General features: G+C 45.8%; 1 protein-coding gene across 1 annotated transcript; it reads right to left on the bottom strand.

Annotated features, from left to right (window-relative positions):
• Positions 1-11: 11 nt before the first annotated feature.
• On the bottom strand, positions 12-14,797 carry LOC8039073 (XK-related protein 6). Its single transcript, XM_040219569.3, has 2 exons — positions 14,174-14,797; positions 12-4,552 (listed from the first exon to the last, which is right to left on the bottom strand). Exons 1-2 carry the CDS (start codon positions 14,795-14,797, stop codon positions 2,783-2,785), a joined length of 2,394 nt encoding a protein of 797 aa, XP_040075503.1. The 3' UTR covers positions 12-2,782.
• Between the last annotated feature and the right edge of the window lie 7,496 nt (positions 14,798-22,293).

The raw sequence follows: 22,293 nt of genomic DNA, 5'->3' as shown, positions 1-22,293 counted from the left end.
AAACACATACAAGATGCGATTCTGTTTGTCCCAAGACACTCATCCAGGCACTGAACAACGAATCAATAGTTCCAGCATGTTCAGATCATGTGAGCATGCATTCCTCGATGGTGGCACTCGAAGACTCTCGAGTCAATCACACAAGTTGCAGAAGTAGCCACAAAATAGTTGCTAACTTGAGTCGTATAAATAACTATAAAACTGTAACCAACAAGCTATAGCTCAACAGATATCTTGACGTAGCAACCTGGACTTTGCTAATGTTGTGGGCCTCAATCAACAGTGAATCTGTTGGTTTGCGGTGCATCCTGCCAAATTATTCTGAACCCTGTAGAGGCTGCGCTGACTGACGTTTTGGTTTTTTTGGGGTAGAGCTTGCTTCGAATGTTCACCAGTCACCTCCACTTGGAAATGTATTCTCAAAACATTTATCGCACGTGCCACCCAACTGCCGCTAAACACGGGCCAACGCACATAGAGCGCCAGCTTCAATGGTATTTCGGCAGCTTACTTCAGTATAATTTGATCTGATGTACGAGTTGGTTATACATAATACACACTGCAGCACAAAGGACAAGGACAAGTAAAAGACATAGACAGGACAAGTGCCACATAAAGTCCTTTCTACGTCTTTTACTTGTCCTTACCCTTTGGGCTGCTGTGTATATCCTTCAGTACAGGTGCATGTTGGAGCTGAAAAAAGTGTAATATTTTCGTACGGTAGTAAGGCACGTCATATATCAGGAAGAACTCTGAACCCTTTACAGGTGGAGCCACTTCTCAAATTTCCCCAAGTTTGCCATAATGTAGTCATGGGCTTGCTTTCAGTGCTTGGGTGCCGTCGCACACCAAGAGCTGGCAGTGCCACATAAAATAATATGGCGATTGCCAATGCTGCTCGATGGAGTTTTGAAAAAGGTGAAATGCCACTTTTGTGTCCTTCGATTTTGTTACATTTACTGTGTCTGAAAGGGCAGCTTTTCTTGCACAGTCTATGGTTCCTGCTCTACAATGATATTCTGCATAAAGAGGCCATGCCTCATGTAGGGGTCCCAAGGGGATCACTGTTTCCAGAGGCAAAATACTGGTACGGTGCCCGAAACATATCTCCAACTGGTGTGCTTAGCATCTTATAAGGCCCATGCATCTAAGATCGCAAGAACAATTTGCCACGGGAGCCAGGAGCTCATTTTGTTGCAATTCTGGCAAATAATTGTACAGGGTGTCCGTAAAAAACAACTTGGAAGTGGTCTTTTCACCACCACAAATGAACTAAGCAGTGCAGTCTCCGTCCAAATGTGGCGCCATACTCCGTCTCGTTCTACGATAGATTAAAAGCCAATGCCACAGGCTGCCGGGTCCAATCACGAGCCTGTCAGAAACCACAAGGTATATTCGATTCGTCATGCGTATTGGTGCGCCAAGATGTGCCATGCGGATGCAAGTTTTCCGTCTGGTTATTGAACCCTTGCGTCGGCTTCGTCTGCTTGCTACTACTGATGGGACTAAATACCATCTGGAAGCGATGTGGCAAAGAGAACCCGATATCGGAACCAATGGCCATTAACAAATTTGGATAGAGAATTTAAGAATGGATTGGATTGTTATGGTTAAGGTGAAAGGACTTTATGTCCGTGTTGCCTGCGTACCCTCAAACTTTTCCAAACAGTTGATGTGTTTACGAAATATGGCCATGCATGGTAATGAAAATAAATACCATGTAGCTTTACTTCACCAATATAAAATAGCATGCTATCACAACAGAGAACCATATGCATAAGATTAGTACTCTTCGTACTCTGCGTATTGGGAATTTTTCTCGCGCACTCTTTGCAATGCAGATGAAAGCTTTTCTGAAGTAGTACTATGCCGCCAGCCTTCGGACCCTAGTACCTCATAGGGCGAGACGCAGTATGGTGACCTAGACCAATGCCAAAGTTTCAGAGCTCGCACTATCCAATTCAGGAGTTATCGGCGATTTTGGAAAATTTTTAAACGAAAGAACAGTTTCCGACAAATGCAAAGCGATGAATAGTGTCGGCTACAGGGTTTTTACATTGAAAATTTCACGAAATGTCTTATAGCTTTTGCTATAAACAATACGACGAAGAGCTCTAAAATTTGGCATCTGGTCTCAAGACTGGGTGTTTGGCGACGCACAGCTCATATTTGTGGAGAAAAAAACCACTGGCAAATCTTTTTTTCCCGGACACACAGTTGGAAGTGCCGACAAAGATGCAAGTGTCACTGTTGCGGCGGCATCCTGAACCGTGGCTACTCTAGTTCCCGTTGGCTGGCCAGCTGCAGTGACTCGCAGCGGAAGAGCCGTCTCCCACATCCATCTCTGCTGGTGCGACATTGGCTGGACAGCAGCCAATGACAGCATGACACGAACCTCGTCGTCGGAGGGAAATCGAGAGACCAAATACGAGGGTGCAGTAAGCACACCGGCTGAAGACATGTTTCCAGCACCGTGGTGGAGGGTTGCTTTCACCACATAGCGGCGTTTTTCTTTCGGCCAGTGTTGCCTCGCAGAAGCCATTTTGATCAGTTTCTCCCACTGTAAGCTCACGGACACGGTGTAACATAGAGGAGGCTCTGGTCGGCAAATCTGGTAGTAGCAGGGTCCCACTTAGCCAATTGCAAAGAGGTCGACGATCCAGTTAAATAATAATGAGTATTTTGAAGAACCGTAGTTGGCCAAGTGTACCGGTTATGACCTGGACCGTGGAAGGCCTCTAGGTGCTGGTCGAAACTTCGTCTTCAAAGCCTTGGTGAAGAATCAAAGCCTGGTCTCCGGTCCGTGCGGTCTCCCCAAAAAGGTGCGGCAGCTGCGCAGCCTTGCCGAAGCATCCTCGTCCGCAGAGTCCACGTCCCCGTCGCTCGAGTTGCTCTCCCTGAATGCAAGGGCCCTCTGTGCCCAACGTAACTCTCGTGGGAGGGTCCTTGCCAAGGGGGGCGCAGCCCTGAGGGGTCCCCCTCCACGGGCCTGGTCCAGGCGGTGAGGGCACAGCAGGACCTCTGGTGAACCGCCGAGGAGCGACCGGTAGCGGAACTGGGGCGGACTGCGCAGCCAGGGCTGCTTCTTGGAGCGCGGGATGGGCTGCCGGGGTGCCGGCCCCTGCGGAGGGCCCCTTGGAGCCAGCTTCCCCTGCTTCATCTCCTCCTCGATGGCGAGCAGGTCTTGAAGCTGCTGGCGTCGCTTTTCCTGGAGCTTCTGCTGGATGTCGACAGCGGGCGGTGCTCCGGGGCCTCTTTTCCAAAAGGGCTGGGCAGGAGGCACGAACGACGATGGCTTCTTGCGCTTGCGCTTGAGCGCAGCGGGGTTCAGGCGGCAGTTGAAGACCCCCGCCGGAGACACCGGTGGAGCCGCGCGGGGCACGGGGGCCAGACGGCGCACGTGGCAGCAGCGGTAGTAAAGCAACATGAAGCCCAGTCCCAAGAAAAAGCCGCCCCAGACGGTCAGGAGAGCGGCACTCTGACCCCAGTGAGGTCCGGGATGCAGCGCGAGCCAGACCGCTGCTAGAAGGCTGTTCTCCAGCAACATCGCCACGTAAAAGGCGGCGCGCCGGGCCCGTCCCGGCTCCGGTCGTAGGTTTACGTAGCATAGGGTGTGCAAGTAGGCGAGCAGGGCGCAGTAGGCGAGCCGACGCCAGAGGACCTCCCCGCCGAAGAGCCGACGGGGAGGCGACGCCAGCCATACAAGCATGGCTAGCCAGTGCAGCACCAGCACGGCCAAGACCCAGGGTCCGTAGAGCGCCGCGTACAAAGTGAGCGCCACCACCCGCGCGGACACGGTGCCCAGACGCCAGGCGAGCTGACAAACGACGCCGAGCCAGGTGAGCACGAGCCGGTGGAGCTGGCGACGCCGAACGTTCTTGCTGAAGGAAGCGAGCGCCCAGCACACGCTAAAGAGGGACAGAAGCAGCGACACCCGGTCCAGGGGCGCCACGAGATCCGCCGACGGCTGCGCCCAGGCCAGGTGGAGTTGCAGGAGCAGCATCGGCGTGGCTTGGCCGAAGGCGTGCACGAGTCGCAGGAGGCACAGGTCGGCCACTTCTCTCTTCACGGCGCTCAGCCGAACGGGCAACAAGAGCTTGAAGTACCGCCACAAGACGCCCGCTTGCAACGCGTGCAGCGCAAGCACGCCCCAGCGACGCCTGCGGCCCGAGCTCGCCGCCTTGACCGCGTCCAGGTACCAGCGCAGCGAGAGGACTTGGCTGGTGGCCAGGGAGCCCAGAATGCAGCTGAGTGAGATCCCGAACCACAGGGGCTGCCGCCGCACCGCCAGCAGGGTGTAGGCCACCATGACGTCGAAGACGACGTCGCAGAAGTAGGACGCCAAGGAGATGATGTTGAAGAGCACGTCGCACAGCGGGAGCAGCTCCTGCGTGGTCGCATTCGGGGACGATGCCGTGGTCCCGGCAGAGGCAGCGACCGCGTCTTCCGTGCCGATGACGTCTTGCGGCGACGCGCCGCGTCCGTCCTCGGGGACTTGGGGACGGGGAGCCAGGGCTCCGCGGTGGACGGCAACGCAACGCCAGGTCGCATCCTAGAAGTCAGCGCCGCATGGCCGACCCATCGCAGCCTCCCGGCCCAGCGAGTGCTTCGGTCTGCGTTGAAACGGCCCGCCGATCACTTTCCGAGTCGTGGTTCTTTCCTTATCTAAACGATCGACTCACATCTCCGAAATTTGATGAGGTTGATTCGCGATAGTGAGAGCGCGTTGTCTCGTAGGCGACTTCCCCGAGTGCGGAGAGGAGGCGGCGCAGCCTTGTTTACATTCCACGCATAACTCCAAAGACTCGGGGGATCGGCGGCGGCACAGGCGACGTATCGTCGGTGGCGATCACGGGTGACCTCTCGTCGACGGTGGTATCTTGGTCCATCCGCAACGCTTCATTTACTGAGCGTGGTGATCAGCGTGCGATTTTTGTTTTGTGGGCGCCGGACAGAACTTCCAAAAGTCAGGGCTGTCAGTTGTCTTCAACAGGTTGTCGGGAAGGGATGGGGCGAAGAGTGAAGGCTCTTTCCTTCGTATTTCGCTCTCCTTCTTTGTTGTCGTTTTCGTTCCTCTATGCTAGGCGGCGCAAGCTACCGTCCATTACGAAGAATGAAACCATTGTCTACTTATATATAGTTTGTTACCAAAGTAGTTTCGGTTTTGAAATATTAGAAACTTCTGTAAAGCTTTGATACTGCACAAAGAAGGAAAAAAAAAAAAAAAAAACAAAGAGCAGCACTTGTTTTAGTCGAAGAGGTGAAAACCAAGCGCGTGGTGCTCACAGACCGGCCATATCGGTTTGCTTGTGGTAGAGTGCCTTCATTGGAGACAATTTAGGCTGTGGATGATGCTTGTTTGCATTTCGCGTTGAAATACATTTTTCTAAATTTTCTTACTCATCTTCGTCCAGAAAGGCGAGGCGTACCTTCCAGGTTGCATTTATTACCATGTAGGGTAGGACAGGAAGTACGCGGAAGTGTCCTGCCTGTTTACCAGGTGTCGCTAGTTGTCCGCTGATCACTAGAGGTTCGTCTCGACCAAGATCCTAGACCGCGCGTTTTAAGGAACTCAAAGCAAAGCCCGAAATCCGGCAAAAAAGAAAAACCGAACAAAACAGGAAGAAAAGTTGAACTTTTTTAGGTTCGTGAGTTACACGCTGCATGGCATTACCATACGTCGTTCCTTGGAGGCCGCTGAACGAGAAAAGTTATCGATTTGCTGATGCTTTTGAGTTATCGATATCTTAGACGACAAGACATAAGAAATGAGCGAGTACCATTCTCTTTTCCCCCTCGATCTGAGCAACCAACTGCGGAACAACTATAATAATAATAATCATAATAATAATAATAATAGTTTTTTTTTTTTCGGATGCGACGAAGTATGATTCGGGTCTGCCGAAGCCAGAATTGGCTTGTTTGGCTAAACCACCAGTACTAAAGTTATAAATCAATTAATTTCAACATTGTGAAGAGTGCATCAGCACATAAAACACACACACACACACACGCACACGCACACACGTTTTAAGAAAATAACATTGAAGCATTGGTGCATTGTTAAAGCGAGTGTCGAGAGTTGTTGATATGTGGATAGTCACATTACATGAAGAACACACACACAGACATCAAAATATTGAAAAAAATGAAGCACAGGTTATGTCAAGTTGCCACAGTACTTGGGTTGTAATAAAGATCACATCACTGGCCTAAGAAAAAAAAATCTTTAGAGCACAGTTTAAGACGCCGAGAAGATGAATCTGGTTCGTGCAGGCACACTTGATTTAAAATAGGTCTCGTAGGGCTTGTTTCAACTTTTTCTTTTTTCGAATCCAGGTCAAACACTCTTTCAGGAAGACTGTTGAAAATGTCCGGTACATAAAATATTCGTTGTCTTCTGCCATACCTCGTTGACATTCTGGGCACCTCAAAACGAGTGGTATGTCTGAGTGCCCGAGGTGCAATGTGGGGAACTTTAGATCTGTCATCCCAAAAGTGTCTTAAAACAACCGTCTCAGTAAACGAAGCATGACATAATGGAAGATTAATATGATCCATTTTTTCTTGTTCTGTTTCGGTATCAGTGCCGTATGTAATACTTCTAAACATTACAGTCAAAATATTGTCAATTTTCTTTTGCTATAACGTAGAACAGCCACCATAAATGGTTATTCCATAGCGAAGAACACTGTATGCCAAAGCATTAATGACCATCTTTTTAACATATTGTGGAACAAGTGATCTCATATTATAAAGTAGACAGGAAACACGTCTAAGCTTTTTACGTACAGTTCCCATGTGCGAATAGACTACTTCCATAAAGCCCTGCATGCAACACGGCGCGCGTTGCACTCGGGGAACTAGTTGGCCAGGGAGGTGGGTGGCATGGTTTCGGTTTCGATCGACACGTCGACAAGAGATCATACACAGAGCGTGGACTATTAACGGTCATTATCTCATGTTTTCTGGTCCCGAGAGCGTCATTTGTGGCCTCTAAACTAACCCAAAATGGCCAGACCTCGAAGCTTCAGCACATGCCCGAGACGTATAGCTTGTCTTAACCTTTCTGTTAGCATTCCAATCGAGGTATGTGGACTAGCCAGTGCTTGGAATTTCGACGCTGCGAAGCTCGGGAATCTTGCTTGTGTACGAATCAACAAGCTGTAGCAATCAATAAGTATGCATATATGGAGCTCGCGCCTTTACATTGGTATTGGTGTGGTTGATCAGGAAGTTTGTCTGTTTCGTGCGTCCATAGACGAAATATTACTTTTTGCAATTACGGTTTTTCTTAATACGCCTGAGTACGTGAGGTAAAACTCGGAGGCGCCATTGAAAAGCTCAAGTTTAACTCACTTATCTCTTATCTGTACTGACCCGCAGCACTGCACGAAGTGAAGTCCCCACCCGCCTGCATTCCGCTAGTTTTCAACATCGCGTATGCGCATAAAGTTATCCTGCCCAATCATATAGGCACATTCGCACATACAGACCGTTTTAAAGGGAAGCTACGGAGCTTCTTGGAAAAAATGAGTTAGAAGTGAATTCTAGTGTATTTTTACCCCGTGAACCCGAATACCCAAACCATTTGCTGCGTAAGTGTTGTTAAACGCGAGAAAAACGCGAAAGACAGTCGATGTCCGTGACGTCATCGACGGCTCCTTAGGCTGCCCAAGGCTAGGGAGGCGGGGCTTCAGTCCTATTTTGAAATTGCTCGTATGGCTCTCCGGCGCGTCGCATTGAAATAAAATTCTGATATCTGCTAATCTAAAGGCCAAATGAACGCAATTCAAGCGTTTTTTTTTTTTTTTTTTTTTTTCAAATGTAGAAGTGCTTCATCTTTCCTTTAAGAAAGCAAAAGTCGAGCACTTGTGTGAAGAATGTTGCACCGTTCGCCGGAAGTGCGCCGGACGGGCATGAACCAAACGAACGAAACTATTCAAAGCGCGGTTGACGGTTGCTAATGGCCATAATATTTATTATGCGTTTGCTTTCTTCCTGCCTGAGTATTCCGAGATAATTTCAGACACACCGTTCAGGCACAGATCGTGGGCGTTCGTCCAAAAAGGCTTAGCGAGGAGTAGGGGACGCTTGTTAGGGCCTCCGTCGTAGCTAGCCGATCTCAACGTTTGCGAAAACTTAATGTTCTATCAGCATAAAATTTGAGTGGGAGAATATGATGACACGAGGAAGACATCATAGTAACTTTTGTGCAGTAGTGAGGTCGAATTTATTGCGTTTCCAAGTTCATGCGTCAACGCTGGGCTCAACTTTGATTCTCCTGTGAGGATGCGGCTTGCTTTTCGCTAAATGAAGTAAGAAGAAGCGGACGTTTGGCAAACAAAATACATGTAAGGCTCCAGATGACCAAATTTCAGTTCTAGTTCATTGGTACTAAACGGGATTACTGACATTGAGCTCAAATATGCACTCGTGGGGTGAGGTGACTAAGCCGCGTCTTACTGCGTTTGCACACGCACTCATAATATCCGGTGTTTCGGGAACCAAGGAAAGTGCCCCGGTCTTCGTTTTGTATCGCTCGAGAATCAGTGTATTGTACGTTCGTGAAAAGTCAGATAATCGAAAACGCAAGCAGCGTATTTGGTCGCGGCGTGATAGCACGAGGTGAAGCTGCTCAGTCGAAACCGAAACTGAGTGGCCATCTAGTTCCCAGAGTGCACTGCGTGGTATTTCGCCTCGATGGGGCGCGTCGGTTTTGGAAGAAGTCCATTCCATGAAAGGTCACTATCGAATTCAATAATAATAATAATAATAATAATAATAATAATAATAATAATAATAATAATAATAATAATAATAATAATAATAAATTTTTTTCGGATGCGACGAAGTATAGGAACCGTGCGCATCTAATTCAAGCCCCGACCAGGGCGCCCCTAGCGGCAAACGGGTCCATCACGTCGGGGAGCTTCTGCCAGTCGCTGCGTTGGTTGTGCGTTGTAGTGGGTTAGCGTTGTAATTTCTGAGATGGCTATTCGGCACCAAGAAAGTCGCAACAATTGCTGCGTGGTCGGCTGCAACAGTACGTCGAAGATCGCACACGGCACGAAGTACTACATCGTCCCTTCGAAGCCGTACGGCCGTACGAGGCGGAGTACTGCGCGACCTGCAGGTGCGACTTGTGCGTCCATACAGGTTAGTGGCGTTTCTTACCTTTCTGTTCGCGCTTTGTTTCAGCTGCTGACGAATAATACAATTAACTTTTTTCTATTCTAGCGACGATGGAACAGCATCGACGCCGACGGCAAACTCTAAAGTATGCGGCAAATACTTCACCGGAATCGAGAAGCGGAGTGCGGTCGCCCACCTAAGCCTACACTTGGATGTTTCCATCAGCCTACAGGAAGATAGTAAAGAGAATCGCGGAACGGCGCGAAAAAAATCGCCCAGTTATTGTCAAGCTGATTCAGAAATAAATGTACATAATTACCACGGTCTACTCAACGCCAACTAAATTTTTTGCGGGCACGCTTAATTTTGTTAGCGGAGTACGGCGCTCCGTGACATCCACTTGTCCGTCGAAATGGACCTCCTTCACGTCGTACACGCGGCCAGATTCACGAAGGAGTTTTCCCTTCTTTATATTGGTACCACGGAAGAAGCTTTCTAGATTCGTAACCGCCTTAAACCCCGTCATAATCACCCCGGGAACACTGTCCGCTGTGCTGCTAATCGCCATTGCTTCTTCCCCCCGATGATTCTGCACCGGCTACCGAAGAAGTTTTCCGGATTCGTAATCGCCCTCTGTCCTCTGTGGTGTTCGTTGCTATTACTTCCCGATGATTCTGCGCCGACGGCACCGGCTACTGAAGGAACTTTCCGATTTCGTAACTGCCTTAAATTCCTTCGTAATCACGACGGGGACACTGTCTGCCGTGCTGTTCGTCGCCATTGCTCCCCGATGCTCCTGCGGCGGCTACCGCTAGGTCGCGGCGAACAATAGGCGACCGCCGCGACACGGCCGGCATGCTCGCTTCCTAAGCCAGAAGTGGCTTGTGTGGCTAAACCACCAGTATTGAAGTTATAAATCAATTAATTTCAACATTGTGAAGAGTGCATCAGCACGCACGCACGCACACACACACACACACACACAGACACACACACACACACAGACACACACACACACACACACACACACACACACACACACACACGTTTTAAGAAAAATAACATTAAAGCATTCGCAAAGTTAGTGTCCAGAGTTGTTGGTATGTGGATAGTCAAATCACATGAAGAACACACACACATACATCAAAATATTAAAAAAAAATGAAGCACAGGTCATGTCAAGTTGCCACAGTACTTGGGTTGTAATAAATAATAATAATAATAATAATAATAATAATAATAATAATAATAATAATAATAATAATAAAGTTTATTGCTCCTTTTTGATACTAGTCGGAATGAATGCAGGTTCGTCAAAGCCATCGAGGGCTTGTGGGACAGAACCTAAGTTGAAGTGACATGGAGTGAAGTATTAAGAACAGAAATGTTAAACATCACAGTAGCATCAAGAAAAGTATTAGAAAAAAAAAAAAAGCTGGAGCATCGCATCGGTATTAAGTGAAGAAAAGAACACAAAAAGCTTGAGCGTCGCAGTAACAGTAAGTGTACAAATGAAAAAAAAAAAAAGTCAGCTTTGTCACAGTCTTGAGAAAAGTTCGTGAAGTTTCAGAGGTTGGTACTGGGACACAGAATGTCAAATGTTTTACATACAAACAGTATGTACACTGAAGCAGCAATCAGTATTATCAATTAGCTCTGGTATATGCATATCTATCAGTCTTCGGTCCTTTTAAATCGCATTAACTTTACAAAGTTAGAAAAAAGTAAAATGTAAAAAAACAAAAAAAAAAAAAACAATGTGCACCATAAATAAAAATTTAAAGAAATGTTAAAAAAATGTTGCTAAAGAAAAGCTGGGACGTTTGGTCTTTCAAACACAAAAAGAACCGCAAAAAAAAAACAAAAAAACAAACAAACAAAAAGAACAGGCCTTTCAAGGGGTTTCGTTTAAGGAAGTATAATGACGTAGAGCTTTCCGTAGTTTCTTTTTTGAAGTCAGGTCTTCAAAGTTGGATGGTAACGAGTTAAAATTTTGAGGAACATAGTAACATCGCATGTGTTTGCCATAACGTGTATAACACGTGGGAACATAAAATCGAGTGTCTAGTCGTAGTTGACGGGATGTTGGACGGGGTGTTTTGAATTCGTCATTCCAGTAATGAGTGAGCACGATCGTTTCAAACAAGAGACACTGAAAATTAGGCATGAAGAGGGCTTGAAAAGGATCGGGACAAGATGTCGTGGGTTTGTAAAATACATGACGCAGGATTCCTTTTAAGATGCTGTTGACTTTTTTGTGCCATAACCCGGAGCAGTTGCCAAAAACTGTTATGCCATAGCGGAGTATGCTATATGCTAACGAGTTAGCTATAAGTTTTCGGATACCAAATGGCAGGAAGGGCTTGATGTTGTATAATAAGCAGGAAACACTCCTTAATTTTGAGCATAGTTTTATGAAATGTGAGTTCCACGAGAGGTCTGAGTCAAAAAGAATACCTAAGTATTTTACGGTGTTCGAATAAGGAATGGGAGCACAGTGGCAGGCGACGCATTGTGATGTGTGAAGTAGAAGAGGAATGTCTAAAACGATAGTCTTAAGTGGATTGTGAAAGCAAACTAATTTTGTTTTTGAGACGTTTATATCGATTAGATTTTTGCCAAACCAGTCCATTAATTGGATGGAGCATTTCTGTAGCATTTTCATTGCTATGGGAAAAGAAAGATGACTCGTTAGCAGAAGAGTGTCATCAGCATATTGATAGATGGTACAGTTTGAGATGGAGGTATACATGTCGTTGACGTATATATTAAAGAGAAGAGGGGATAGAATCGAGCCCTGAGGCACACCTGCTTTTAGGGAAATTTTGTTGCTACATATTCCTTCTATTGAAACCATTTGTGTTCGGTCTTGTAGAAAATTTTTTAACAGGGCCAAAAAAGGCCCTCGGAAACCAACAGCTGAGAGCTTTTGTATTAAAATGGAATGGTTTACAGTGTCGAACGCCTTGGAGACGTCGAGAAAACATGCACATGTAAAGAGGTTAGATTCGAAACCTAAATTTATGTTGTCTGAGAAAGCTTCGAGAAGATGTTGAGTACCACGCCCCGGAATAAATCCGTACTGAGTGGGAGATATGATGTTGTATTTATCCACAAAGGAAGCCATCGTTATATAAATAAATTTTTCTAATATCTTAACCAAACATGGCAGAATAGATATTGGCCTATAGTTTTCTATTCGGTCTCGTTGTCCTCCTTTGAAAAGAGGTTTAACAATGGCGGTCTTGAGTTCGATAGGAATTGAACCAGTTAGGATTATTTTGTTGATGATAGCAAGAAGTGTGTATTTTATATAGTTGAAATTTCTACGAAGATCGCTGAGGCGCATCCCATCGTATCCTGGGGACTTGTTCGGTTTCAAACTAAAAGTTATTGTCTCAAGGTCGGAAAGGGTCATTTGTGGAAGAAATGCCGACGCCATATTTGAGTTAGGGAGATGAGAAGCTGATGACTCATTTTCTCGGGCTTTGCCTGAAAATGTTGCGAAAACATTGTTGAAGGCACGAGCCGTAGCCATTGGATCAGGTCCAAAAGAAGCGTTGAATGCATTCCCTTTTAGTTGTTTGGAAGGAATTCCACGTAATTCATTTATCAATGACCAGGATTTCGCAGGATTGTTTCGAGATTCTAGCATTTGTTTATGAAAGTAAAGACGCTTTGCTGAACGAATCAGGGCGCTTACTCTGTTGCGAATAGTTCTGAACTCACTTAGGAAGTTCGAGCTCTGTGGTGATCGACGACATTTTTTCCAAGCAATTTCTTTCAGCTTTATGGCAGATAGTATATCCTTATTTAACCATGGCAGGTTTGCTTTTCTTTGTTTTATGAAGATAACCTTTTTTGAGTTCTCATAGAACTGCCTAAATAGCTTAACAAACGAGGGGTATATGTCCAAGTCTGTTTGTGTGAAAGCCTGCCAGTCGTAGGTGGATATATATTTGTCAAGTTTTTGATGGTCAGTAATTTCAACTCGACGCACTTTATTTTGCATTATTTTTGATGTAACGCCAGGAAATTCTATGTGGCATGCCACGAAGTAATGGTCCGATAGTTTTTGAGTTATGACTGCTGCTTTTGCATTTGGTAATGGCGACCTTAAATTAATGTGATCTATCAAGGAGGTAACCAAATTGCCTCTGAACAGTTCCTCCCTTGTAGGACCAAAAATTGACGGCTCGATGCCATGATCTGACAAGAGAGTAAGATATTCGCGCACAAGGGGTTTCGAAGACTTCAGTAAATCGATGTTAAAATCTCCTACTAGACAAAGGGCTGCTTTATCTGGCAGAGCTGATAGACATTCTTGAAGCTCGGCTAAAAATTCGGAAACTTTTTCAGAGGGTGGTCGATAAAAAGCCAGCAAGCATAGATCGGAGACTGGTGTAAGTATGCGCAGTGCTATTGATTCAGATGACCGAAACGCTACTTGTATATCCGAAAAAATTAGCTCTTGTTTTAAAAAAACTGCGATTCCACCGCCGCGTCTATTGTCGCGAGTGTAAAAAATGCTTTTGAATCCGGGCAAGAAAAATTGGTCTGTATTTTCATTAGAAATATTGATTTCTGTTAGAACAAATGCGTCAGTTATTGGTAGGACAGAGTTAATAGCCAATTGAAATTCGTCCCAGTGCTTCCGGAGGCTACGGATATTAACATGAAATAAAGTGAAGGAACATGCGCTTGTTGTAAAGATTTCTAGGCAAGATTGAAGGTCGTTAAGCCGAAAAAAGCTAGCCATTCGTTTCTAGGTGATTAGCTCCAATGCTTCAGTATTAGTGATGTGAAGTGTCGTGAATCCGTGGCTTTGTTTTGCAAAAATTTTGCCGTGTCGTACCCAGATAAACTTAAAGTTCTTCTCTTTTCCTCTAATTCGGGCCATCCAGAATAGTTTCCTGTTGGAATCTGTGAGGTTATCATTGAAATATATTCGAGGATGAGAACCGTCACTAGGTAGGGAGCCGAGCTTCCCACGGCATGACATCCAACGTTCTTTCAGAGCAACAGACGAGAACCTAACCATTATAGGAGGTATAGCAGCCGGCCTAGCAGGCCTAGCAGGCAGGCGATGGGCGGACATAACATGACCAGCCTGAAAATCCTCAACTTCAATTTTCTCCGCGAGGTCTGACATGATATCGCGAATATTTTCCTGAGTTTTCAACGGAATACCATGTATCTCCATGTTGGAAAGACGATCGACTTGCTCCTTGTCGTTTTGGTATGATTTCAGCCGATGTATTTCGAGCGCCTGCTCCGCGGTGGAAGATCGCAGGGCGCTCAGTTCTAGTTGCATGGCTTTGATGGTGTGGTCTTGGGATTTCGCTGTTGTCACGAGCGAATCGTATTGAGCGGAGACAAAATTTACGGATTCCTGCAGCGCATTCAATGAGTCTTGCATAGTGTCGACCACCTGTTTCATTGACAACAGAGCGTCGACTTTTGGGTTTAAATCATGAAGGGTGTCGACGGTGTCTTTCCAGGAGAGTAGGAGGTCTAGCTTTTTGTTTACTTTAGCCAGCTCTGACAAAAACGAACAGGGGTCTGATTGAGATGACGTTGTTGGATTGGAGTCTAAGTTTGACTTCGCGAGTCCTCCCCGACATTCAAGGCAACACCATTTCTCATGTTTGGAGGCGCTCATGCCTTTAAAGGTGTTTTCAGAAACCCCCGAACATTTTTTTCCAAGGTGGCTCGATCGTGCACAATCGGCACATTTCATGAAGCGGCCGTTGTTTGGTAGAGATTCAGAGCATACAAGGCAAGTGTCGTCTGATGACATGGTGGAATGCTGCGTAGAATGACGTTGTTGCTGGTACAGGTAGTAGTTTACAATAAGACAAAAAACAAGATAAAGAATTAGCTCCAGGCTCACCCGCAAAGATTAAAAACTACAACTGCGCGTGCAACCGGGTGCAGGGAAACACTGCATCAGATGGTGCTGAATGGGCTTGCACGGACGATCCGGTAGAGATACCGAGTTGATGGTGCCGGTTCTGACCGTAAAATAGGAGGCTTGTCGAAGAAGCTTCGCACGGCCTGGGTGAGGACTTCCAGTGGGCGTTTCGAGTCGTCGGCATAAGATGTCTTGAGTTACCGGTGTCGTCACTCAGAGGTGCAGAGATGGATGATTCAAGATGGAGGTCTTGACCGGTAGCGGGCGATGGATCATTCTTGTAACTACTTCAATCGTCTTGTTGCACAGAGTTGGAGTTGCAACACCATGGGCTGGGTTTCTCCAGGGATGGAACTTCGGATGAATTACGATGGAGAGAGCGATAGAAACCAATATTTACAGAAACATTCGAGCAACTCGAAAGTGGATTGCGGTGCTTGCCCACTTCGTCTTCTTCCTGTCTATCATCCTGCATAATAATAATAATAATAATAATAATAATAATAATAATAATAATAATAATAATAATAATAATAATAATAATAATAATAATAATATTGTTATTTACCATAAAAGTATAGTGGGAGCTGAGGATAAAAAGCTGTCCGAGCAGCTTGACTGGTGTTCAGCCTCCTTTAGTACAAGCAGGGGTAAGAGAATAAAATAAAAAGAACACAATAAACTATACAATAACACAAGGTACTTCCATCACAAACGCCACAAAAACAGAAACAAAAAGAATTAACCACAGAGACGTTTGCCTACACCAAAAAAAAAAAAAAATGACTGAAAAACTGCACAAAAAAAAATTAGCAAAGTTATTTTGGCACATCTCAGTAGCACCCACATAAAAAAAAAAACAACTTATTTTTATGTTTTCGTAGATTGTGCGAAGTTCAGTGTACCTGCAAATATATACATCAATATTAAAAAGGCGATAGCTTTTTAATAGAGATAACAATGAATAACAGAGGCATCTCTCTTCCGAAGTTTAGCCGAGTTGTAGGTACTGTCCAGTTCTCTTTATGTCTTGTGGAATGACTAATGCTTTAGTGCAACCCGCCTCTGCTGCGTTGCGCGAGGACAGCGAATCAGATGTTAGTTGCACTCGTTCTCCACGGGGCGCGGTGCCGTCGATGCCGAGAAGCGCTCCGATTGCAAACCGAAACTTAAAAACTTGTCGAAGCTGTGCTGTTTTTCAGAAATCTGTAAAATACGGCGCGTGCCTTCTAACGCCCTCCAATTTTTTTACTTAGTGTTTGTCGATGATGCTCAGCAAGCTTCCAAATGAAACCATGTCCTTAAACTGAATAATAAAAATATTAATTACGCGAAAATAATTAACTACTTAATTATCCCAAACTTTAAAAACTTTCCTAAATAGGCCTCTTACCTTGGACCAAAACGACACAAGCCTTGTTTTGTTATGATGCGCAGTTTTCGCAATGTAGAATTTGTCCACCTTTCGTGATAGACCTTGTATAACTGCCTTTGTTTTGCTCATCTGCCTTCATAGAGTTAGATACTGATGATTTTTCTAGTGTTTTCATTGCATCACTACATTCATCCACAAACTTATAAATGCCATTACAAAAAAAAAATAAAAAATAAAAGAGGCTCCAATCCACGCAGTGAAGATGGTTGGCTATGGCATCACCTGCCGCGATTGCCCACTCCACTAAAGACCCTTTTTACGGCAAACGCCACCAGGTGGTGCTCCACTCTTTGACGTGCCAGAGAACTTACGGTTTATCAAAAGAATGAACGAAGACCACCTTAACACCGGTGCTTGAAATGTAGATGAAACGTTTAACCACCAATCATCCAGGTGAATGCCAAAAGAACGAAGGAGTGCGAGATCTGTTAAAATGCTTCGAGTATTCTTGTATACCAACTTGCCTCCTCCAAGATGTAATATTGTACAGCCGAAGGCCCTCGTTAAGTCTCCATCTTTGTTGTCCGTGTATCATTTATGATAGCACCGGTGACATAAGCAAGCTGAAGAGCTTTGCGAAGACTGTGCGACCGGAAGTCCCTTGGGACGCAAGCAGCAGTTCATGTTTATACCAAATGATTGACGTAATAAAAGTAATTGCGCTGTACGAAAACATTTTTTTACCTATGAAAGACTTCGTACGCTGCCGTTGCCGCGGCAGCTTATGCAACCAAAGTCTTTACCGAAAAACGCAAGCGGGGTGCGCTGCGTGCTTCGCATTGCTAGCGGGGCTAGTGACGTCGTCACTCCACATTTCGTACTCTGCCGTTGCCGCGGCAACTTATTCAACCGCAGTCTTTACCGAGAAGCGCATGCGGGGAGCGCTACGTGCTTATCAAAGACCTATAAAATTTAAAAGCGCTAACAGAGACGAGGACAAAAAAGGAAGGCGAACAGGACAAGCCCTCGTCCTGTTCGCCTTTTTTTTTTTGTCCTCGTCTTTGTTAGCGCTTTTAAATTTTATAAATCATGAACAAACTCACCCGCTTCGCCACTTTAGTTATCCAAACCACATGGTAAATGATATGGCGTGCGCGAAAGATGATAAGGCACGCGCGTGGGTTTTCTGTCGACAGACACGAAAAAATCCCACCTGCGAGTAACAGGCAGCTTCGCCGTAAAAAGGTTGTAGTATCATCCTGATATATAAGAAAGGTGTCTCTACAGCTAATATTTACAATAGCGTTAAGATATATGTTGAGGAGGCCCTAATATGCTACGCTGTGGTACACCCCAAGGCACAGATTGATCCTTTAAGCGCATATTAGTTATCTTCACGACTTGTTTTCGATCAGATAGGCACGATTTCAAAAGCAATAAGACCCGTACCCGCATACCATAGTAGTTTAGATTTTCGTGAACGGTATCACTGCATGGTCTCTACACGGCGTTCCTCGAAGGCCGTTGAGCGAAAGAAGCCATCACTCTGCTGAGGCTTTGCCGGGCTACTGATGATGCTGAAACATATGGACAGAAACAAGTCAGCCGAGCTGTCCCTGCAAACTGCAGAGAAACATTACGAACACGACCGAAACGCGACTTCAGAGGGGCATCCACACGAAGGAGAACTCCGCGGACAGTTGTTATGACGTCATCAACCCGGGAAACTCCGTCCTCCCCACCGGCGGAGCTTTCGTGCTGACAGAACAAAGCCACCGCGTAGGGTGACCACCTTCCGGCAGGCGAAATGCGGGACACCCTGAACGGGGGAAGGGGGGGGGGGGGGGGGGGGCGGGTGCGGTGCGGGGAGGGGGGGGGGGGGGGGGGGATGGCGGGAAAGGTAAAAGGAGAACGGTATTTTCATAACTCCAGAAAAAAATTTTTTAGAAAAAGTCACCATCACGCGCACCCCGATGTCCTGTGCTCTCCGAAAGCATATTATACACCTGAAAATTGTGTGGCGGTAATTAAGCTAAAATAATTTTCATTCACAGTGATATATTTCTGTGTAATTGTAATGGTAAATATTTCATTATGGATGTCTAAGTTGAAACCATAAAAATTGACTGCAGCAGACCAAAATGCATGAAAGGGAAATAAGAAATCGGAAATCTTTTTCGGCTTATTGTTTCCTGTCGATACTTACTCTTATACTAACATACTCTTACACAAAATTAGAACCTTATGTTGCTGTTTTTTCGACCCTTGCGAGGCTGAAAAAAAGCTTTCCACAACAACCCTTTCGTTTGACACAGTATGACTTGCAAATAAATACAATAGTTTATTTTTCAACTTTTGGTGAGCAATTTTTGCTCGCAATATTTTGCCATCAAGGGGAGAGGCACAACGGCACATGTGCGTCTTTTTCCTGGAAAAACGACGGTCGCTCCCCGCAGTGCTTGTATAGAGAATGGCGTACCATCGATATTCACATGTTATCAGCGACCTCCGCGCTACCCCCGTTGCCCGTTCTTCGGAAGCGCCATAATTTGCGTAGTGAATGCTACGACAATGTCAAATGCGGGACATTGTAAAAATTTTGGTATTTCTTGAGGGACGCGGGACACGCGCTCTCAATGCGGGACAGTCCCGCGAGTCGCGGGACGGGTGTTCACCCTACCTCCGCGCCTCCGCCAAGGAGGACGGCGGAAGCGAGGCGCGTGGCAGATTTCTCCTTCGGGTGGATACCCCAAAAAGGGGTAGTGCAACGATTTTAATGTTGAAATATTTGGCAATTTGTGGTTTTTATATTGTCTATCCAAGCACAAGTGACCAAAAACGCGCCACCTTGCCCCGAAAAAACTGCAATTCCACTAAATATTAAAAAAAAAAAAAAAAAAAAAAAAAAAAAAATATATATATATATATATAATGGGATTGAGTGAAGATTGACAAGTGCAGCCGTAGTAATATTGAGAACGAAGAGGGGAGAAGGTGATTATTGAATTTATTGCATTAAAGTTAGGGAAAGGGAAGGGGAAAGAGAGCTGGCGAAAAATTGGGCCAGGAGCGGGGATTGAACCCGCAACCTTCGCCTGACCGGGGCGACGCCTTAACCGATTAGACCATCCTGGCCACTGGTTTCGGCGGACTCAATTTCTGACCAGCTCTCTGTGTACTGTTTTAGTTTCGAATTCGCTTAACTGGGTAGACGACAACCGTTGCTGATTTAAGGCCCGCGCCCTTTCCGACATTTGCAAGCTGAGATGACGTGCCACGTCACTGCCGCATGTCGGAAATAGCGCGGGCCTTAAATCAGCAACGGTTGTCGTCTACCCACTTAAGCGAATTCGAAACTAAACAGTACACAGAGAGCTGGTCAGAAATTGAGTCCGCCGAAACCAGTGGCCAGGATGGTCTAATCGGTTAAGGCGTCGCCCCGGTCAGGCGAAGGTTGCGGGTTCAATCCCCGCTCCTGGCCCAATTTTTCGCCAGCTCTCTTTCCCCTTCCCTTTCCCTAACTTTAATGCAATAAATTCAATAATCACCTTCTCCCCTCTTCGTTCTCTCTCTCTCTCTCTCTCTCTCTCTCTATATATATATATATATTTGCCGATTTGCAGCCGCGTTATGCGGTTACGGGACCCACGATGACAGGTTCTTGTCCCCCTCCGCTGCTACACTCGCCATCAGCCCCGTGGCGAACCGTCTTTTGTGTCGATCACTCGCAGCGACCTTCGACGAGGCTAATCCTTTAAAAGTCGGCAATTGCGGAGGAAGCGGCTGGGGTCTCTGAAGAGAGAACCCAAGTGGAAACCACGTGATCCCCCGAGTACGTCACTCGAAAGGCGACGCGGAGAGTTGGGAAACACTTTGACTTTCAATTTGTGTCATTTTTTTTAAATAAAAACTATCGCTCGCGATAAAAACAGTTTCCTGTTCCTCGTTCCATAGGTGACACAGACTAATTTCCGCCGTTAATTGGCTAAAGTATGAAAATCGTTGTAGTCCGAGTTGAGACCTCATCTTTTTAAAAAGCCACTGAAAAAAACAAAACCAAAAAAAAAAAACATTTTTTTAGGAGTCTGGTTGGGACACGCGTGTCAAAAAAATAAACTTTACGCGATTTCTTTTAGAACAATATTGACGGCGTGAGACGCGATTTAGTCGGTAGTCAACTCCTTTCCACTTGTTTTCCTCTCGGCATTTCGGGCGAGTGGAGGAGGGGTGTAACGGCTTGGCCTTCACGGTGAGGAACGGGGGGGCGGGGGGGGGGGGGGGAGAGAGTGTATGACCACCAGGTTGAGGTGGAAAGAGTGTATGACCATTCCGTGACGTCATGGACTTTGCGCGCAGAATTTCAAATAAATCTCTTCCCCTCAATATTGCTCTAATTATTTTTTTCGCGTAATATTAATTTCTTGACACACGTGTCTCTACCAGACTGTTAAAAAATTTTTTCTTTTCAGTGGCCCCTTAATGGTAGCTGAAAAAGATAACACTTTTTGGGAATACAAGATAAGTCGGAATGGAAGACATTTAACTGCTAAAATGTGAGCAATACAGATTTTAACAAAAGCAAACTGTGGCGAACTTTGACGATGTAAGGCATGAAGGCCAAGTCTTGTAAAGGAATTGAGAAAGTATATTTACATTAAAGGTACACGTTAAGCAGTTGGGCTAAGAGCGAGTTGGTGGTGGCTGGTTGGAATGGCTGAAGGGTCGACAAAAGCTCGCGACAGGCACCAGACAGGAACGCACGAGCCGTTCGGGCCGCGCATGAGGGCGGCTTCTTTGTCTTCCGTCACCAGGCACGCTCATTTGGGGCGCGTCAAAGGTAAAAGAAAGAAGAAAAGTGGACGGAGAATACCACGCGCTCACATCCCACCGTAGCCTTAAAAGACCGAGTCTCTTGGTTTAGAGCAAAAGAAACAAACGACTCGGTTACGACAAAATAAGACGAAAAGAACGCAGAAGGCAATGGCTATCAACTAATATTTAAAAAAAATACGCAAAAGTTTACCACTAGAAGCGCTAGGCTATAGCTAAGATAAAAAAAAAAAATATGCGAAATGAGGCCTAACATTTGAAACGCATAGTCACTCTCACAGCTAACCTCAAATAAAGGTAAATGGTTGACGCTGGATTGCAAATTTAAGGCTTCAAAAGTAAGCGGAAGAAAAAAAAGAAAGAGACAAAACACACTCACTCCCCGCCGTATTTATAAAAACAGAGTCCCTTAGTTTGTGTGAAGCCAAATTCACATACTAGAACAAGAATAAGAACTTGAAAATAACATCCCTTCAAAACAACATGCATGAAACGTGCAAAACAAGAAATGCTAGGTATATGGTTAGAACCGAGAAGGACATGATATCTTTTGAGCTACTTTCAAGTGAAGGCCCGTTCACACTCTTGCAACCGAGTACGACTGAGAGAGACGAGATCGGTTTTTAAGCCTCTTGCGATCTTTTAAAACCAGCCCCGCTGCAGCGCATCCGGTCCTAAGAAATCGCAAAAGGCTTAAAAACCGGTCTGGTTTCTCTCGGTCTTACTCGGTCGCAAGAGTGTGAACGGCGCTTTCAGGTTTGACAAAGGAGGACATTTCTCACGGCTGCGCCAGCTGCCATAGGCCGTGCTCTACTTGTTCTGCTTCTTGGAGCGACTGCGTCGTACTCGTCTTCTTCGTCCTTCTCCTTTTCCTCTTCCTCCTTCTCATCGTCAGACAAATCCACTGCAAAGGAAATGATATTTATCAAGTTTCCCGAGTAACAAAGAGCACCCCTGAGATTATCTCCTCACCCATTGTAAAACCCCTGGAAATTATTTTGCAGTAAGGCCAATGTCACTAGGTCCCTTGCTGACAAAA

The sequence above is a fragment of the Ixodes scapularis genome, unplaced genomic scaffold (assembly GCF_016920785.2).
Source record: "Ixodes scapularis isolate PalLabHiFi unplaced genomic scaffold, ASM1692078v2 PGA_scaffold8__174_contigs__length_109621045, whole genome shotgun sequence".
Lineage (NCBI taxonomy): Eukaryota > Metazoa > Arthropoda > Arachnida > Ixodida > Ixodidae > Ixodes > Ixodes scapularis.
The sequence above is the reverse complement of the archived record's forward strand: the minus strand, read 5'-3'. Positions and strand labels throughout refer to the sequence as shown.

Bases quoted from the DNA above. Each gene is read 5' to 3' on its own strand.
- LOC8039073 (XM_040219569.3), bottom strand. From the start codon at position 14,797: ATGAGCGCCTCCAAACATGAGAAATGGTGTTGCCTTGAATGTCGGGGA. The intron at 4,553-14,173 runs GTTAGGTTCTCG...GCTGACTTCTAG, and splicing joins CTGCTATACCTCCTATAATG to GATGCGACCTGGCGTTGCGT.